Source organism: Scyliorhinus torazame, chromosome 13 (assembly GCF_047496885.1).
Source record: "Scyliorhinus torazame isolate Kashiwa2021f chromosome 13, sScyTor2.1, whole genome shotgun sequence".
NCBI lineage: Eukaryota > Metazoa > Chordata > Chondrichthyes > Carcharhiniformes > Scyliorhinidae > Scyliorhinus > Scyliorhinus torazame.
In genome coordinates this window covers 101,715,170-101,731,343 of record NC_092719.1, presented here as the reverse complement: position 1 = coordinate 101,731,343, position 16,174 = coordinate 101,715,170, and the positions used below count along the sequence as shown (strand labels likewise).

General features: G+C 48.8%; 1 protein-coding gene across 3 annotated transcripts in view; it reads left to right on the top strand.

The window, feature by feature from the left end:
• ift122 (intraflagellar transport 122 homolog (Chlamydomonas)) overlaps nt 1–16,174 on the top strand; it is a 459,699-nt gene that overhangs the window by 70,176 nt on the left and 373,349 nt on the right. For all 3 annotated transcript variants that reach the window (XM_072472002.1, XM_072472003.1, XM_072472001.1), the window contains exon 4: nt 8,565–8,643. In XM_072472002.1, coding sequence (XP_072328103.1) covers nt 8,565–8,643 — 79 coding nt within the window. The remainder of the gene's footprint in view (nt 1–8,564; nt 8,644–16,174) is intronic.

Sequence of the window (16,174 nt, the reverse complement as noted above, 5' to 3'; positions counted from 1 at the left end):
CACAGCACATGAATGCCGTAGACACATTGAAACGCGCCCTGAGCACAGCCCCCGCTTTGCAGGCCCCAGATCCACACTCCCCACACGCGATAGAGGTAGCGACCACCGACTGAACCCTTTCGGCTGTACTCCTGCAGGAAAGGCACGATCGTTTAGGACCCGTAGCTTATGCCTCACGAGTTTTAGACCCAGTAGAGCAGGGATTTTCAGCCTGCGAAAGGCACTTGTTAGCAATTTTCTGGGTGGTACAGTACTTCTCGTACATAACCGGACTCAACCCAGTAACCATTCTGACCGAGCACACCCCGACACAGCTTTTATTAGACGGCACAGTAAGCCAAATTTGAGCAGCGCGATGGACCCTACTCCTACAAGGACGCAACATTACCGTAAAACGGACAAAAACGCACACGTTTCTGGCCGACAATTTACACTATGTAGGAACCCCACATGAGTGCGAGATCATAGCACCCAAGCACAGCACAGGCCCCTTTGTTCCTAAGTTGGCACTGAAAAAGTCAGGCATCCGACCACAGACGACCCAGCCCACAGACAAAGCTTTGAAAATTGATGTAGGTGGCTCCTCCACAGTCCTTGATGGGAAAAGAATCACAGGATGTGGGATTTATGTAGAGGACGCGCAGGGACGTGCTTTAGAAGAGATAGCTTTAAAGTTGCCTGGACATTTAGGTTCGCAGGCAGCCGAGTTAGCAGCCATCGCTTACATTGTCCAGCACCCCGATTCGTTCCCGACCCCAGCAGACATATATTCAGACAGTTTGTACGTCTGCAACAGCCTGACAGAATTCCTGCCCCTGTGGGAATCAGGAGGATTTATTTCCGCCGACGGAAAACCTCTACCCTCAGCACCATTACTCAAACACATTCTCAGACAGCGAAAGGTAGAAAATATGGAATAGTCTAGAAGTCACCATCGTTCCTCCCCACCCGGTAACGTGAAAGCTGACGCCCTAGCAAAGGCAGGCTCATGACATGGCCACTTTTGGCAACCCCCCGAGAGTGCCCCAGTACACGTGGTTCAGGTCTCACAGAACATCATTCAAGACTTAGCCCAAGCACAGAAGGAAGACGAGACATTAAAGGAAATTTTAAAACGAAACTTCCCAGCTCCCTACGAAAAGTTTAAAAATTCTTTAACGATCCATGAGGGAATCGTTTTAAAAGATGGTATTTATGTAGTCCCCACCCAGGATAGGAACAAGATCATTTGTAAATTCCATGACGGACATGGAAAGTAAGGGATAGAATCCACCCTTGCCCACCTCAGACCTCTCTGCTGGTGGCCTGACTTAAAAACCGACGTATCTCATTACATTGAGGGTTGTTTGATTTGCGCACAGAACAACCCGGACAGAGATGCGAGAAAAGCCCAGCTGAGAGACACCTGCCCTGTAACTGGCCCATGGACAAACTTGCAGTTAGACTATATTGGTCCCCTCCCCCCCCCCCCCCCTACAGAAATGGATACAAAAATGTGTTGCTTGTCATTGACACATTTACAAAATGGGTGGAAGCTTTCCCCTCGAGAACAAATACGGCCAAAGCCACGGCAAATTTTCACCAGATGGGGACTAGCAGGTAGGATTGAGTAGGACCAAGGTTCGAAATTCACAGGCAGGGTCATGAAAAATGTCATGATGATTTTTGGCGTAAAACAGAAGTTTCACATTGCCTGTCACCCGCAGTCTAGCGGCATTGTGAAACTCATAAATCGGACACTAAATGTCACACTTAGGAAAGTCGTGCAGCAGCACAATACGACATGGGACACAGTGGTCCCATTCGCACTGATGTTTATTAGGAACGTGGTGTCGAGTTCGACAGGTTACACCACCCATACCCTCATGACCGGACGACCCATGAAGAGTATTTATTTGGAATTGATTTGGCCAGCCCCGCAGTCACCGCCCTGACCCATGCTAAACGAAAGCAGAGTAAGGCCTGCTTTGATAGGACAGTACACCCGGCAGCGTATGCAGTTGGACAGCAAGTCATGATCTCCTTGTACAACCCCAGCTTATTCCTCTCCCCTAAATTTGCAGGACCCTATTCAATCTCTGACACGGTAAGCCCCTCAGTTTATGAAATCACATATCCCAATGGAAAGTCAGGATGGTTCCATGTAAACCAGCTTAAGGTTTATGGAACGTAGTGCAGCCACTCGCACCACTTCTCATTGGCAATGGCAGACATTGGAGACCCGCCCACTGACAACCCAATCCCGCCCTCCCCCAACAGCGACAGCACGTCCACAGACACGACCTTGACCCCTCCCCCAGAGTCAAATTTCACCCTAACACTTGATTCGGCTGCCAGTGACAGCGATAGCAACAGCGACAGCACAGCTGACACCCCTGAGAGACCCGAACACTGGAAACACAGACCAGGCCCCAGTCACTACAGCCCCAGAGACCCCGACCATGATATGTTCAGCCCCTTAGATACAATTTATTTGCCGTTACCGGAACCTGACCCACCACCCGATGATAGCGACACCCCCATTGCCCCTACGCCCTAGTGAATTCTAAACACTGGCACCGTGATAATTCCTGTCGTCTGACACAGAATGACGAGATGGACCCCACATCGGCACACGGCGCATTGGCACTAAAACTCCATGCACGAGTTTGGCACCCGGGAGATGGTGATGATTCCAAGTCTGATTCCCACCATGGTAACTCCTTTGAGACCCTTTTTGGAATGGAACCTTGAGGTGTCCAGATGATGAGAGAAAGGAACCGATTGAGATTTACGGTGTCCTATTCCCTGATAGAACCTGCCCGCTTTCTTCTTTAGTTTGTTTTTAAATGTACGTTCTGTCTTGTATGATTTTGTGTGTCGGCTTCATGAATAATTTCTTGATACAGTAATGACGACTCTTCTGACGCCACATGGCAGTTAAAGAAACAAGTTTGTTGGAGCCCATATACCCTCAAATTCTTACCGCTCTTGGAAGGTTACTCAGGCAGTGGAGTAATGGCACTGATCCCCACCCTGCCTGAGGACCCCCTATAAATTTGGTCAGCCAAGCTCTGGTAGTGGAGCAACGGCACTGATCACCGCCCTACCCGGGGATTCCTCCCATTCTTGCCCTACCGCGGATCATACGGACCCCATTTGGAGAATTATTTTCGAAACTCTTTTGCTGTTCTTTTCACATCTGTGGTTTAAAGAATGCACTTTTGCCACAACTTTTGCCCCTTTCCGGCGACCCTTCGGTCGCTATCACCCCACCTGCTATTTACATGTTTGAATCACTTGGTGAAAACAAGTTTGCAGAGGACGGAGAAATTGTCCGCCCACTCAGCCCATCAAACACAGGCTGCGGGAGTGCTCGCACTGTGACAATTTTTTTTCTGGATCTCTCCCAAAATGGTTGTTTAAAAAAAAAAAAGAGGGAGTCACATATGATAACGATTCTCAATAGGAAATTGATGATAAGGAGAAACCGACAGACAAGCGAAATATTAAGCAACAAGATGATAACAGATATTATGCTTGTACCCCCAGGAAGATACGGAGATACCTGAAGACGGAGAAAAGTACGGAGAAGATGAAGACGAACCTGATGATCTGCATCATGATCGTCGCTGGAACAATACAATTGCGCGCGTTACCCACCCCTACCTCCCTCACCACACAGGCCCTGAACACGACTACCCAACGCAACACCCCCAGCCCGGACACTACACCACACATAGACACAGCCACTGATACCCCCTCATGGTGCCAGAATCTCATTAAATGAGGAGAAGTACGGGCTCCCCCCCCCCGGGGAACACCTTCAGGTGCTTACAGATAAGGGCGTTTGCCAGACGGCAGGTGGTGGAATTCCCGCAGCTACTGCCACACACAGTACAGGACAGGGTGCTCTCCGGGGGGGGGGGGGAGTGGGAGTGGGGGGGGGGGGGGGAGGAGGAGTGGGAGTGGGGGGGGGGGTGGAGTGGGAGTGGGGGGGGGGAGTGGGAGTGGGAGTGGGGGGGGAGTGGGAGTGGGGGGGGGTGGAGTGGGAGTGGGGGGGGGTGGAGTGGGAGTGGGGGGGGGTGGAGTGGGAGTGGGGGGGGGTGGAGTGGGAGTGGGGGGGGGTGGAGTGGGAGTGGGGGGGGGTGGAGTGGGAGTGGGGGGGGGAGGGGGGGGGGGAGTGGGGGGGGAGTGGGGGGGGGAGTGGGAGTGGGGGGGGGAGTGGGAGTGGGGGGGGGTGGGAGTGGGGGGGGGGAGGGAGTGAGAGTGGGGAAGATCTCGGAAACTTACCAGGTGATGCAGGAGGAGGAGGAGGCCTCGGTGGTGGAGGTAAAAGGTAAGTGGGAGGAGGAAGTGGGAGAGGAAATTGAGGAAGGGACGTGGGCAGATGCCCTGGGGAGGGTGAACTCTTCCTCGTCGTGCGCGAGGCTCAGCCTCATACAGTTTAAGGTGCTGCACAGGGCACACATGACCGGTACAAGGATGAGCCGTTTTTTTGGGGGTGAGGACAGGTGTGTTAGGTGCTCAGGGAGCCCAGCAAATCACACCCATATGTTCTGGGCATGCCCAGCGCTGAAGGAATTTTGGAAGGCGTAGCGAGGACGGTGTTGAGGGTGGTAGGATCCAGGGTCAAACCGGGCTGGGGGCTCGCAATATTTGGGGTGGCAGAGGAGCCGGGAGTGCAGGAGGCGAAAGAGGCCGGAATTCTGTCCTTTGCGTCCCTGGTAGCCCGGCTATTGATTCTTCTTCAGTGGAAAGATGCGAGGCCCCCAAGCGTGGAATCCTGGATCAGCGATATGGCAGGGTTCATTAAATTGGAGAGGGTGAAATTCGCCTTGAGAGGGTCGGGACAAGGGTTCTTTAGGCGGTGGCAACCGTTCTTAGACTTCCTGGCAGAACGATAGACATTGGTCAATGGCAGCAGCAGCTCTGGGGGGGGGGGGGTTTACTTTATTATTGTTTTTGTTATTTAAACTGAAGGGTCTGAGGGGGTATATATACCTGTTGTGTCAAGTCAGGGTGTTAATGTTAATTTATCATTTATGTACGGGGGGGGTGGTGGGGGTTGCTTTTTTCGATTGTGTTTTGTACTTAACCCTGTTGGGTTCTTTTTTTCATTTTGTTATTGATATTTTATGAAAACCTTTAATAAAAACTATTTAAAAAAAAAAAAAAGAATCTCATTAAATGGTACTCCCTGTCATACACAGTAGAAGCCTTACTGGTGATAGCTATATTGTGCAGTGTCATCCAGACAATTAGACTTCGGAAATGGAGGAGGCGAGCCTCCCGCCCTCCAGTATATACACTTACAGCCCCTTTCCTCGGACTCCAGCAAACCCCACACTCTTTCTGAACCTTCCTCCCTAATAAATTCCACGGTTGTTGTTTATTTAATAAAGTTACTTCTTTGTACATAGATATTTGATAAGTAGGATTGTGATGATGCTATTGGTTATTTGTATTGTAAGATAAGTTCTTTAATTATTAGATAGCACCATAGTGTAGTCTAGTTAGAGACCGTTAGAGGTTCCCGTTTTTGTGTAAGGAGACGGAAATATAGGTTTGAATGTTAAATGCCCCCGTAGGAATTTTTAGAATATGGGTCGTATTAGGGAAATTGAGGTAAATATTTTGACCCATAGGACAGTAGGGTAGAACCTGTCCTTGATTGAGGGTACCCGGCATGTCAGAGAACTGGAGAAGTTCCAGTAGTGTGATCCTTCACGCTTCACGTTGAGGATCAAGAGGACGGTGTGTAGCCATCTGGGATGGCAACTTACAACCAGGAACAGAGAAGCTCGCAAAGCATGGTGGGTAAAATGGATAAAGTCAGGCAGGCTCAGAGCCTGAAATGTATATTTGCAAGCGAGGAATCCAGATGGTATCGAAACCCCACTCAGTTAGCATTTGATGGCCCATCTCTGTCAGACAAAGGACTGGTAGTTGAGCGACCGGTCCAGTCCCAGACATTTTGGCGCCACTCCCTGTGCTAGGGAAGTGTAAACAACAGGGTCAGTGACCGCTTGGGACACGCCCAGCCATCCAGGCACCTGCCCATTTATTAGTTTGAAATCGAACATAGTGATCAGGGATCACCCAATTAGTGGGATCCAAACTGAAGGACCGCCCAAAAGAGCGCGAAAACCTCCAAGCATAAGAAGAGAGTCCACCATGCGATCGTCCTCTTTTGGACTTGGCGCCCCGGCAACGACCATCTCCAATCTCAGCACCACCAGAAGCAAGTCCAAGTTCAATGCCCGCTAACAGATGGATGAGCCTAGCTGAGCAGCAGTTACTCCTCCAGACCCGATAGATCCAGAATCGAACAACGGCCACTGTTCCTCTGACCTAAGCCGGGTGCCTGAAGGTAAGTACAGGTTGTCTGAACCGGTAGGTGTAATTTAGGTAGTAGTGTTTATGTTGCATGATTAATTGTGCATAAATAAAGTACCCTTGTCCTTGAACTAACTAACTGGTGTTTGGCTCTTTGATCGATAGCTGGCTGAACCTTGTGGTGGTATCATTTGATACCTGGCGACTCTGAGCATTAGAATATTGATATCCAAAGGAAGGAGGGCAATCTCACTGACTACCATATTTACAGTAGATAAAGAAAAGGCAACAGGATCCAAATCGTTCATGACTGGATGAGGATCCACAAATGGAACCTGACCAGTCTGACAGTGGATGCCAAAAAGGACCTGCAAAGATGGAACACACTCCCACTCTCCCTCGTGGGGAGAGTGCACACGTTCAAAATGGACGTGCTGCCCAGGTACCTCTTCCTACTTAGATCTATATCCCAAGGTCTTTTTCAACTCATTGGACAAATTAATCATGGCGTTTGCATGGTTGGGGGGGGGGCCGAGAATGCTATGATCCCAAAGAAGGTCCTACAGAAAACAAAGTCCAGGGGAGGGCTGCCCTCCCAAACCTACAATACTACCACTGGGCAGCGGCAGCAGAAAGAGTAATGGATGGATTAAGGAACCAGAAGCCGAGTGGGTGCGCGCGGAGGAGGTTTCCTGCAGAGGGACCTCGCTCCGGGCCCTCGCCACGGTGGCACTCCCATCCCCACTCAAAACGCATTCCAACAGCCCAATGGTGGTAGCCACCCTCCAGACCTGGAACTAACTATGGCAGCAATTTGGCCTGACCGAAATGTCCGACAAATCCTCCATCTGCAACAACCATTGGTTCGTACCAGCCCTCACCGACCCCACCTTTTAAAAAGTGGAGACAGGGTTGGGGGGTTGGGAATACTGACATTTAGGGACCTATACACCCACGGCAAGGTCACAACACTGGACGAACTGTTGGAGAGATTTCAACTAGCTAGTGGCAACGAACCAAGATACCTGCAGCTTAAAAACTTCCTACGGAAGGAGACAAGGACGTTCCCATGACCACCACGACAGACACTACTAGAGGAGTTACTTGACGCAAACATTCTAGGTAAAGGAAACTAGCGACATGTACGAATGACTGGTAGAGAGGGCCAACATTTTGCTGAACGCAACGAGGAGGAACTGGGAGGAAGACTTGGGGCTCAAAATAAGGTGGGGACTCTGGAGTGAAGCACTGCATGGGGTCAACTCCACTTCCACAAGCGCAAGACTCAACCTAACGCAACTAAAAGTGGTACATAGAGTCCCCTTAACAAGAACCCGGATGAGTAGGTTCTTCTTGAGGTGGAGGACTGATGTGAACGGTGCCAAGGAGGCCCGGCCAACCACGCCCACATGTTCTGGTCTAGCCCCAAACTTGCTGGGTACTGGACAGCCTTCTTCGAGGCAATGCCAAAGTGGTAGGGGTGAGGGTGGAGCCGGGCCCAAAAGTGGCGGTCTTCGGGGTATCAGACCAGCCAGATCTCTTCATGGGGAGAAGGATGGACGGCCTTGCCTTTGCATTCCTGATCGCCCGCTGTAGAATCCTGCTCGGCTGGCGGTCAGCAGCACCACCCAAAGCTGCGGACTGGCTGACCGACCTATCTCTCCAAATGGAGAAAATCAAATTTGCCATCCGAGGGTTGGATGATGGCTTCTTCAGAACATGGGAGCTATTCACCCAACTGTTCCGGGACTTGTTTGTGGCCAACAAACATGCTGATAAATAATCAAGTAGCCAAGAGCCAGGGGAAAGTAGCCAAAACATGAGAAAAGAGACGCAAGGAGGGAAAGTCGTGGGTGGTGGGTGGTTGGGTGGTTGGGGGGGGGGGGGGGGGGGGGGAACCAGGACCAGGACCAGTGCAAGAGGGGCTATAATGCACAAATAGTTTTTCTGAATTCAGCACAAACTGATAATTAGATTGGGAGTCTCCTGGTCTGTGAAAAGGACTTATTGCATTCTAGCTTTACTCCTGATTTGTTCAGTGCTAAAGTGTGATATCATGGTTTGTAAAATGAGTCCAGTAAAAAACAAATGAGCAGATGATTTAGATGACCATCTACTGATGACATACTATATGTTATTCAGCTTTGAGTCTGCAATTTTGAAACTGAAATTGCTACCTTTTTGAGAATGAAAATGAATTTTAGCTTGTTTGTTTTTCCTGAATTAATTGACCACAATCATCTTAGGTAAACGATTTGCATCGGGTTCCACTGACAAGAGTATTATAATCTGGACATCTAAACTAGAAGGCATCTTGAAATATACGTGAGTTCCTTTTGTTTCTTTTTCTCCTGAACTGATCGTCGTGAAGCTCTTGAAAGTACTTTTACATCAAAGTGAAAAACAAATTGTGATTCAACAACTGGTGTCATTAAGCCAATTATTGAGTCTCTGTTTACAAATGAACAGAAGAAAATAAAGAAGGAAGTACCACTATCTTTCTCTTAGCATTGCTTGCAGGTCCAGGAGAAATTGGGACAGTAAGTGCGAGGTAGAAACAGGAGCAAAGGACACTTGGTAGGCAAGGGCTGAAGCTCTCTAAGGAACAGTGAGCCCAGGAGTTTAGGGTCAAAACGGGTTGGCGGGAGATGCAAAGAGTAGGAATCTGTGGGTAAATTAGTGGTTATGTTACTGGATTAGTAATCCAGAGGCCAGGATTAATGATCATGGGTTGAGTTCGCAAATCAACATGGCAGTTTGGGACTTTGAACTCAGTTAATTAGATAAATTGATTAAAAAAAGCTAGAATCGATAATGGAGACCACAAAACTATTGTAAAGTCGTTAAAAGATCAATCATCAGATCAAGTCCAAGTTGGGGCAGCACGGTAGCATAGTGTTAGCACAGTTGCTTCACAGCTCCAGGGCCGCAGGTTCGATTGCCGGCTTGGGTCATTGTCTATCCCTCCTGAAGCATCTATTCCCTGGGATATTTAGTTGCTAGTCTTGCCCTTCCCTCAACCAAGTCTCCGTAATAGCAATAACATCATATTCCCAGGTACTAATCCAAGCCCTAAATTCATCTGCCTTACCTGTTACACTTCTCACATTATAACAAGTGCACCTCAGACCACCTGTCCCTTTGCGTTTATCATCTCTTCCCTATCTACTCTTCCCCTTAGTCACATTGAGTTTATTATCTAGTACCTTACTGGCTTTAGTTGCTGCCTCTTTACTGACCTCTAACTTCCTAATCTGGTTCCCATCCCCCTGCCACATTAGTTTAAAACCTCCCCAACAGTGTTAGCAAAAGCATCCCCTAGGATATTGGTTCCAGTCCTGCCCAGGTGTAGACCATCTGATTTGTAATGGTCCCACTGCCTCCAGAACCAGTTCCAATGTCCCAAAAATCTGAACCCCTCCCTCCTGCACCATCTCTCAAGCCACGTATTCATTCTGACTATTCTTGAATTTCTACTCTGACTGTCTCGTGGCCCTGGTAGCAATCCTGAGATTACTATCTTTAAGGTCCTACTTTTTAACTTATCTCCTAACTTCCTAAATTCTGATTGTAGGACCTCGTCCCGTTTTTTTTACCGATATCGTTGTGGCCTATATGCACCACGACAACTGGCTGTTCACCCCTTCAGTATGTCCTGCAACCGATCTGAGACATCCCTGACCGGTGCACCCGGGAGGCAACGTACCATTCGGGAGTCTCGTTTTCGACCACAGAAACGCCTGTCTACTCCCCTTACGATTGAATCCCCTATGACCATAGCCCTGCCAGTCTTTTTCCCGCCCTTCTGGCAGGCAGAGCTAGCCACGGTGCCATGAGCCTGGCTACTACTGCCTACCCCTGGTGAGTCATCTCCCCCAACAGTATCCAAAATGGTATACCTGTTTTGGAGGGTGATGACTGCAGGGGACACCTGCACTGCCTTCCTGCTCTTTCTCTGCCTTTTGGTCACCCATTCCCTGTCTCCCTCACCAATCCTAATCTGCAGTGTGACCAACTCACTGAACGTGCTATCCACGACCTCCTCAGCATCGCGAATGCTCCAAAGTGAGTCCATCCGCAGCTCCAGAGCCATCATGCGGTCTAACAGGAGCTGCAGCTGGACACACCTTCCGCTCATGAAGGAGTCAGGAGCATCAGCGTGTCCCTGAACTCCCACATTGAGCACGAGGAGCATAACACGGGTCTGGGATCTCCTGCCATTTTTACACTTTACCTTAACTGATTACAAATATAATGTCAAATGTCAAATAATGAATATGTGAAAGGAATAAGGATTTTACTTACCAATCACAATACTTACCAACCCACGAAGAGTTAAATTTCTCCCAGCTACTTACCTTCCCGACAGACCCCTGGCCACTGCTCCCGCCGAAAATCTGAAGGCCGCTTCTCCTGCAAGGTAAGTTTTTAAATGGTAAACACACCTTCCCGACAGACCCCTGGCCACTGCTCCCTCCGAAAATCTGAAGGCCGCTTCTCCTGCAAGGTTTGCACTCAGTGCTGAATTTGGTGCTTTTTGAGTGCGATAGTGAGAGTTTGGTGACCAAGGGAGTTAGGTGAGGAGGGAGTAAGGTGCTCCTTTCATTTTGTTTCCGACATTTCCGCAAAGAGTGCGAAGAGAGCCAGGAGTTTACAGGAAGTGTAGCTGACTGGGAGCAGAGTCGGAGGGCGGAGATCTAGTTAGTCCACACAGCAGCGATATTCTGTAAGGTAAGAGGGGATGGAGGCTAGGCCAGTTACATGCTCCTCCTGTAGGATGTGGGTGGTGAGGGATACCACCGGTGTCCCCGCTGACTATACCTGCGGGAAGTGCACCCAACTTCAGCTCCTCAAAGACCGTGTTAGGGAACTGGAGCTGAAGCTGGATGAACTTCGGATCATCCGGGAGGCAGAGGGGGTGATTGAGAAGAGTTACAGGGAGATAACCACACCCAAGGTACAGGACAAGAATAGCTGGGTTACAGTCAGGGGGAAAAAAAACAAACAGGCAGACAGTGCAGGGATCCCTCGTGGCTGTTCCCCTTCAAAACAAGTATACCGTTTTGGATGCTGTTGGGGGGGATGACCTACCGGGGGAAGGCCCTAGCGGCCAGGTCTCTGGCACTGAGTCTGGCTCTGGGGCTCAGAAGGGAAGGGGGGAGAATAGAAAAGCAATAGTTGTAGGAGATTCAATGGTTAGGGGAATAGATAGGAGATTCTGTGGTCGCGAGCGAGACTCCCGGAAGGTATGTGGCCTCCCGGGTGCCAGGGCCAGGGATGTCTCGGATCGTGTCTTCAGGATCCTTAAGGGGGAGGGGGAGCAGTCAGAAGTTGTGGTGCACATTGGTACCAACGACAGAGGTAGGAAAAGGGGTGTGGAGGTAATAAACAAGTTTAGGGAGTTAGGCTGGAAGTTGAAAGCCAGGACAGACAGAGTTGTCATCTCTGGTTTGTTGCTGGTGCCACGTGATAGCGAGGCTAGGAATAGGGAGAGAGTGCAGTTGAACACGTGGCTGCAGGAATGGTGTAGGAGGGAGGGCTTCAGGTATTTGGATAATTGGAGCGCATTCTGGGGAAGGTGGGACCTGTACAAGCAGGACGGGTTGCATCTGAACCAGAGGGGCACCAATATCCTGGGAGGGAGGTTTGCTAGTACTCTTCGGGAGGGTTTAAACTAATTTGGCAGGGGAATGGGAACCGGATTTGTAGTCCAGCAACTAAGGTAGCCGATATTCAGGACGCCAAAGCTTGTAATGAGACAGTGGGGAAGGGAACACTGACAAAGGAGAGTATTTGCAGGCACGGAGATGGGTTGAAGTGTGTATACTTCAACGCAAGAAGCATCAGGAATAAGGTGGGTGAACTTAAGGCATGGATCGGTACTTGGGACTACGATGTGGTGGCCATCACGGAAACTTGGATAGAAGAGGGGCAGAAATGGTTGTTGGAGGTCCCTGGTTATAGATGTTTCAATAAGATTAGGGAGGGTGGTAAAAGAGGTGGGGGGGGGGGTGGCATTATTAATTAGAGATAGTATAACAGCTGCAGAAAGGCAGTTTGAGGAGTATCACCCTATTGAGGTAGTATGGGTTGAAGTCAGAAATAGGAAAGGAGCAGTCACCTTGTTAGGAGTTTTCTATAGGCCCCCCAATAGTAGCAGAGATGTGGAGGAACAGATTGGGAAACAGATTTTGGAAAGGTGCAGAAGTCACAGGGTAGTAGTCATGGGCGACTTTAACTTCCCAAATATTGAGTGGAAACTCTTTAGATCAAATAGTTTGGATGGGGTGGTGTTTGTGCAGTGTGCCCAGGAAGCTTTTCTAACACAGTATGTAGATTGTCCAACCAGAGGAGGGGCAATATTGGATTTAGTACTGGGTAATGAACCAGGGCAAGTGATAGATTTGTTAGTGGGGGAGCATTTTGGAGATAGTGACCACAATTCTGTGACTTTCACTTTAGTAATGGAGAGGGATAGGTACGTGCAACAGGGCAAGGTTTACAATTGGGGGAAGGGTAAATACGATGTTGTCAGACAAGAATTGAAGTGCATAAGTTGGGAACATAGGCTGGCAGGGAAGGACACAAGTGAAATGTGGAACTTGTTCAAGGAACAGGTGCTACGTGTCCTTGATATGTATGTCCCTGTCAGGCAGGGAAGAGATGGTCAAGTGAGGGAACCATGGTTGACAAGAGAGGTTGAATGTCTTGTTAAGAGGAAAAAGGTGACTTATGTAAGGCTGAGGAAACAAGGTTCAGACAGGGCATTGGAGGGATACAAGATAGCCAGGAGGGAACTGAAGAAAGGGATTAGGAGAGCTAAGAGAGGGCATGAACAATCTTTGGCGGGTAGGATCAAGGAAAACCCCAAGGCCTTTTACACATATGTGAGAAATATGAGAATGACTAGAGCGAGGGTAGGTCCGATCAAGGACAGTAGCGGGAGATTGTGTATTGAGTCTGAAGAGATAGGAGAGGTCTTGAATGAGTACTTTTCTTCTGTATTTACAAATGAGAGGGGCGATATTGTTGGAGAGGACAGTGTGAAACAGATTGGTAAGCTCGAGGAAATACTTGTTAGGAAGGAAGATGTGTTGGGCATTTTGAAAAACTTGAGGATAGACAAGTCCCCCGGGCCTGACGGGATATATCCAAGGATTCTATGGGAAGCAAGAGATGAAATTGCAGAGCCGTTGGCAATTATCTTTTCGTCCTCACTGTCAACAGGGGTGGTACCAGGGGATTGGAGAGTGGCGAATGTCGTGTCCCTGTTCAAAAAAGGAACTAGGGATAACCCTGGGAATTACAGGCCAGTTAGTCTTACTTCGGTGGTAGGCAAAGTAATGGAAAGGGTACTGAAGGATAGGATTTCTGAGCATCTGGAAAGACACTGCTTGATTAGGGATAGTCAGCACGGATTTGTGAGGGGTAGGTCTTGCCTTACAAATCTTATTGAATTCTTTGAGGAGGTGACCAAGCATGTGGATGAAGGTAAAGCAGTGGATGTAGTGTACATGGATTTTAGTAAGGCATTTGATAAAGTTCCCCATGGTAGGCTTCTGCACAAAGTAAGGAGGCATGGGATAGTGGGAAATTTGGCCAGTTGGATAAAGAACTGGCTAACCGATAGAAGTCAGAGAGTGGTGGTGGATGGCAAATATTCAGCCTGGATCCCAGTTACCAGTGGTGTACCGCAGAGATCAGTTCTGGGTCCTCTGCTGTTTGTGATTTTCATTAATGACTTGGATGAGGGAGTTGAAGGGTGGGTCAGTAAATTTGCAGACGATACGAAGATTGGTGGAGTTGTGGATAGTAAGGAGGGCTGTTGTCGGCTGCAAAGAGACATAGATAGGATGCAGAGCTGGGCTGAGAAGTGGCAGATGGAGTTTAACCCTGAAAAGTGTGAGGTTGTCCATTTTGGAAGGACAAATATGAATGCGGAATACAGGGTTAACGGTAGAGTTCTTGGCATTGTGGAGGAGCAGAGAGACCTTGGGGTCTATATTCATACATCTTTGAAAGTTGCCACACAAGTGGATAGAGCTGTGAAGAAGGCCTATGGTGTGCTCGCGTTCATTAACAGAGGGATTGAATTTAAGAGCCATGAGGTAATGATGCAGCTGTACAAAACTTTGGTAAGGCCACATTTGGAGTACTGTGTACAGTTCTGGTCGCCTCATTTTAGGAAGGATGTGGAAGCTCTGGAAAAGGTGCAAAGAAGATTTACCAGGATGTTACCTGGAATGGAGAGTAGGTCTTACGAGGAAAGGTTGAGGGTGCTAGGCCTTTTCTCATTAGAGCGGAGAAGGATGAGGGGCGACTTGATAGAGGTTTATAAGATGATCAGGGGAATAGATAGAGTAGACAGTCAGAGACTTTTTCCCCATTACAACACCATTACAAGGGGACATAAATTTAAGGTGAAAGGTGGAAGATATAGGAGGGATATCAGAGGTAGGTTCTTTACCCAGAGAGTAGTGGGGGCATGGAATGCACTGCCTGTGGAAGTAGTTGAGTCGGAAACATTAGGGACCTTCAAGCAGCTGTTGGATAGGTACATGGATTACGGGAAAATGATATAGTGTAGATTTATTTGTTCTTAAGGGCAGCACGGTAGCATTGTGGATAGCACAATTGCTTCACAGATCCATGGTCCCAGGTTCGATTCCAGCTTGGGTCATTGTCTGTGCGGAGTCTGCACGTCCTCCCCGTGTCTGCGTGGGTTTCCTCCGGGTGCTCCGGTTTCCTCCCACAGTCCAAAGATGTGCGTGTTAGGTGAATTGGCCAATGATAAATTGCCCTTAATGTCCAAATTGCCCTTGGTGTTGGGTGGAGGTGTTGAGTTTGGGTAGGGTGCTCTTTCCAAGGGCCGAATGGCCTCCTTCTGCACTGTAAATTCAATGATAATCTATGATTAATCTAGGACAAAGGTTCGGCACAACATCGTGGGCCGAAGGGCCTGTTCTGTGCTGTATTTTCTATGTTCTATGTAAGTTTTTAAAGGGTAAACTTACTTTCCTGACAGACCCATGGCCACTGCTCCCGCCGAAAATCTGAAGCTATAACTTGCGGATAATAGAAAAAGAAAAGAGAGAGCTTACCTGCTATTCACTCACCCCTTTAGGTTAGAGGAGGTGGGAGACACTACAAGTGTAGGGTCTCGGGTTTAGCAACGGCCCAACTTAAATAGAGGTAAAAATCAAACACATAAGCACCTACCTGAATCCCAAGCTGCACTCCGGCTCCCTCTATCTCTCCCGCTCCCGGAAATGAAGGCCACTGGAACCTGGGGGCAAGTTTAAACACCTACCTGAATCCCAAGATGCACTCCGGCTCTCTCCCTCTCTCCCGCTCCCGGAATTGAAGGCCGCTGGAACCTGGGGGCAAGTTTAAACCTTCCTGAATCCCAAACTGCACTCGCTGCACTTCGGCTCCCTCTCTCTCGCCCGCTCCCGGAAGTGAAGGCCGCTGGAACCTGGGGGCAAGTTTAAACACCTACCTGAATCCCTGTCTGATAAGACAGAGAACAATACGTTCTCAGTGCTGAATACACTGGAATTCAATGGTTAATTCATTGTATGGGACACTGACTGAATTCCAACAGTCAAGACACTTTTAATATTTTTTGCCTATTAGCTATATGCATTGAACTAGCCCCTACAAGAATAAAACTATGAATAAAATTATACACTATCAGATGTGCTGGGATGCTTGTGGAGCCTCCTGCTCCACTGAGTTCTTTAATTGTTCCCCACCATTCACGGCTGGATTTGGAAGGACTGCAGACCTTATACCTCATCCATTGATTGTGGGATCACTTAGCTCTGCCTATCATTTGCTCCTTTTGCTGTTTGGC